Consider the following 2,797-nt stretch of genomic DNA (forward strand, 5'->3'; position numbering starts at 1 on the left):
TGACGCAGTTGTAGCTTTTACTACCTGGTACATGCAGTACTGTATAATAGTTACAAGTGCTGCAGGCTGGCTAAAACAGCAAAATGTGCTACTAACAAATGTAATGTCAGACCGGCTGATCGGCTGATCTGACCGCTGACCATGACCCTCCAAAGCAGCTGGCCGGCTGTGTCTGACTCCTGACCAGCCATTTTGGTTGTATGACTACAGTATTTTAGGTCACCACTGTAATGTAATTAGCCAATAGTGATTTGACTGGCTCGGCTTCAAGCCAGCAAGCAGGCCAAGCCAAGCCAAAGGGTGCCAGCTTGAACAGGTTTTTGGCTTGGCTTGCATGTCAAGCCAGCCAAGCCAAGCCGGCAAGCCGCAGCTTTGGATAATAAATGTACTGTATTTAGTACTACTGTTAGAGTAATCAGCAATAAATCCCTCAAATATTATACTGTCCTGTTCTGTCCTGTATGTATCTATTTTCTAATTTACATGTTTTTTTTGCTGAGACTGAGCCTCACCAAGAAAAAACATGGCAGAGCACATAGCAGGGTGCCAGCACTCAAAACAATGATGTCATTGGGCAGTAGCTTTCATTGGTGCCTTCGTTGAAATCTACCACCCTATGACATCATCAAAAACTTGGTCAGCATGTCGATAAATATATACCTTTCCCTGTTGTAATGAAATGCGAAAATGAAAGTTGCTCTACTAAGTATAGACCAATGTCACGGTCACCAAGTGACAAGCCGTGTTCAGGACACTTCGGGCTGCCCCATGTCCATGTGTCTGCCAGCCGTGAATGCTAATTACATATTCGCTGCCTGTGGTTCTGCCCAGAGTCCATGCCAACAACAATGACATAGCTCTGTCATCTTTGTTCATGCACTCTGCTGATCTTTTGAGAGGTTTCAAGTAGAGATGCCGTGGTTTGAGCTTGGTGAAGCCGTAGCTTGACTGCAACAGCCATAGTCTGGTGAGCAGCTCGCCGCATGGCAAGCAAAATTTGTCTGTCATAAAGCGCAGTCTTGACAAGGCTTCAATACAGCACTAGAGCTGAGTATCTTCTCAGATCTGCCTGCCATGCCTTCACAGACTTCTGCTAATCCCCCAGCTCACAAGCGCATCCCTGAGCTTGCTCCAAAGCTTCTCCAAGCGCATAACCCTGGAGATCTCGACAAGCATCATGCGAAGCTTGTGGCAAAGCACATGAATGCTCAGAGGGATGAGACTGCTTTCTCTTTGCCTCAAGCTACCGCTCCAACATCGCTAATCGAGACGAGCTTGGCAGCAGATCGCAGGTTTGAATCCAGCGGTGTAGACGAGGTAGAAGACACACCATCTCACCTTGCGACAACCAGTATGTTACCAAACGATTACTTTCTCAAATTCCTCCGTTTCTAACATGTTTTCCAGAGGGAAAGCATCGCTTGATTTCCTCTGGTTCAGAAGACAATGCATCTAATGAATCAAGTGAAATCGAGCTATTGAGTGAGCCCCTGCCTCTGCAGAACTCAAAGAGCGGCTCCCTCTCTGGGTCAAAGACCAGGAAAATGAGTAAGCATGCCATCTCATTGTTCATTCTACTGCTTACCATCTCGTTTTCAGAAGCTAAGAAGGCCAGGTTTGACACGAAGGCGCAGGAGAAGGCGGCTTACAATGAGGACGGCTTTCTTGTGGACATCGTTGTCCAAGAGATCAAGCCAACAGTTCAGGCTATAGACCCTACAAATGCATGCAAGGATGTTGACCACTTCTTTGCTCCAGCTGAAAAGCACTTGGGAAGGCAGGGAGAGCCCAGCAAGAAGCACAACAAGTGCCTTCAATGCAAGTAAGTTACTTCTGTGCTCTCCAATTCAGATCTTTCAAGCTCATCACGAGTGTAACAGAGAGTGGATCATCTCAGATATAACCAATCTGCAGCGCCACATAGAGACGAAGCATTTGGTATGCACCATGTCCTCTTCTCTTCATTCAAAAGCTTACCTACTCTCAGGCTTTGTTTCGTGCTTGAGCAAAGAAGAATAATTCCGAGTCCAAGCTTCGTGGAGATATTAACGAGCGCAAGGCATCCCTTGAGACCATCAAACTTGAGCAGAAGACGCTTGACACCCATCTGCAAGATATGCCAAAGGAGGAGAGGGTTATCCACTACTCTGAACTTGTCTTCAAGTGGATTGCCGTGGAATGGCTTGCTGAGACAGACCAGGTGCGCAGAGATAGTGCATTTTCTGCTGTTCTCAAGGTTAACATTTTAATTAGCCAATTGGTGCTCTGGAGCACCCTGCCTTCCACTGCAGGCACAAGCTACAAATAGTGTCAAGATCCCAAATCAAAAAGCTGCTTGCAAGGAAATCCTGGAACGCTTCTATGAACAGATGGCAGGTCTCAAGGCTCGCTTTGCAGTGAGTTTAAACACTGGAACTATTTTAAGATATCACTTTAATATGACTTGTAGTGCGACACTGTTACTGGTGAGATTAGCCTCACCTGTGATGCCTGGCAAGCCTTCAATCTGGATGCCTACTTTGCGGTGACTGGCCACTTCATTGAGAAGCAGAGTGATGCCAGCTGAAAGCTCATTAGCTGTCTAATTGGCTTCACTCATCTCAACAATGCGCACAACGGTGAACGACTGGGGCAAGCTCTTTTCAAAGTGGTGGATCGTCTTGGTATCGCCTATCGGGTAAGCCAGTGCATCTCAAATACCTTTGAAGTACTCAGCTGATTCTTGTTCCAAAGATCAGACATATAACCTGTGATAACACCTCAAACAATGGCACGATGCTTGACGAGTTTCACAGCA

At 46.4% G+C, this 2,797-nt stretch overlaps 1 protein-coding gene across 1 annotated transcript; it reads left to right on the forward strand.

The window, feature by feature from the left end:
* Nucleotides 1–1,074: 1,074 nt before the first annotated feature.
* PHACADRAFT_202012 (uncharacterized protein) lies at nucleotides 1,075–2,566 on the forward strand (the record flags this gene model as incomplete). The annotated part of the gene is made up of 7 exons (XM_007402282.1): nucleotides 1,075–1,351; nucleotides 1,408–1,548; nucleotides 1,600–1,822; nucleotides 1,881–1,938; nucleotides 2,012–2,236; nucleotides 2,292–2,396; nucleotides 2,450–2,566. The coding sequence occupies 7 exons, from the start codon at nucleotides 1,075–1,077 to the stop codon at nucleotides 2,564–2,566; spliced, it is 1,146 nt and encodes a 381-aa protein (XP_007402344.1).
* Between the last annotated feature and the right edge of the window lie 231 nt (nucleotides 2,567–2,797).

This window comes from Phanerochaete carnosa (genome assembly GCF_000300595.1).
Source record: "Phanerochaete carnosa HHB-10118-sp unplaced genomic scaffold PHACAscaffold_83, whole genome shotgun sequence".
Classification (NCBI taxonomy): domain Eukaryota; kingdom Fungi; phylum Basidiomycota; class Agaricomycetes; order Polyporales; family Phanerochaetaceae; genus Phanerochaete; species Phanerochaete carnosa.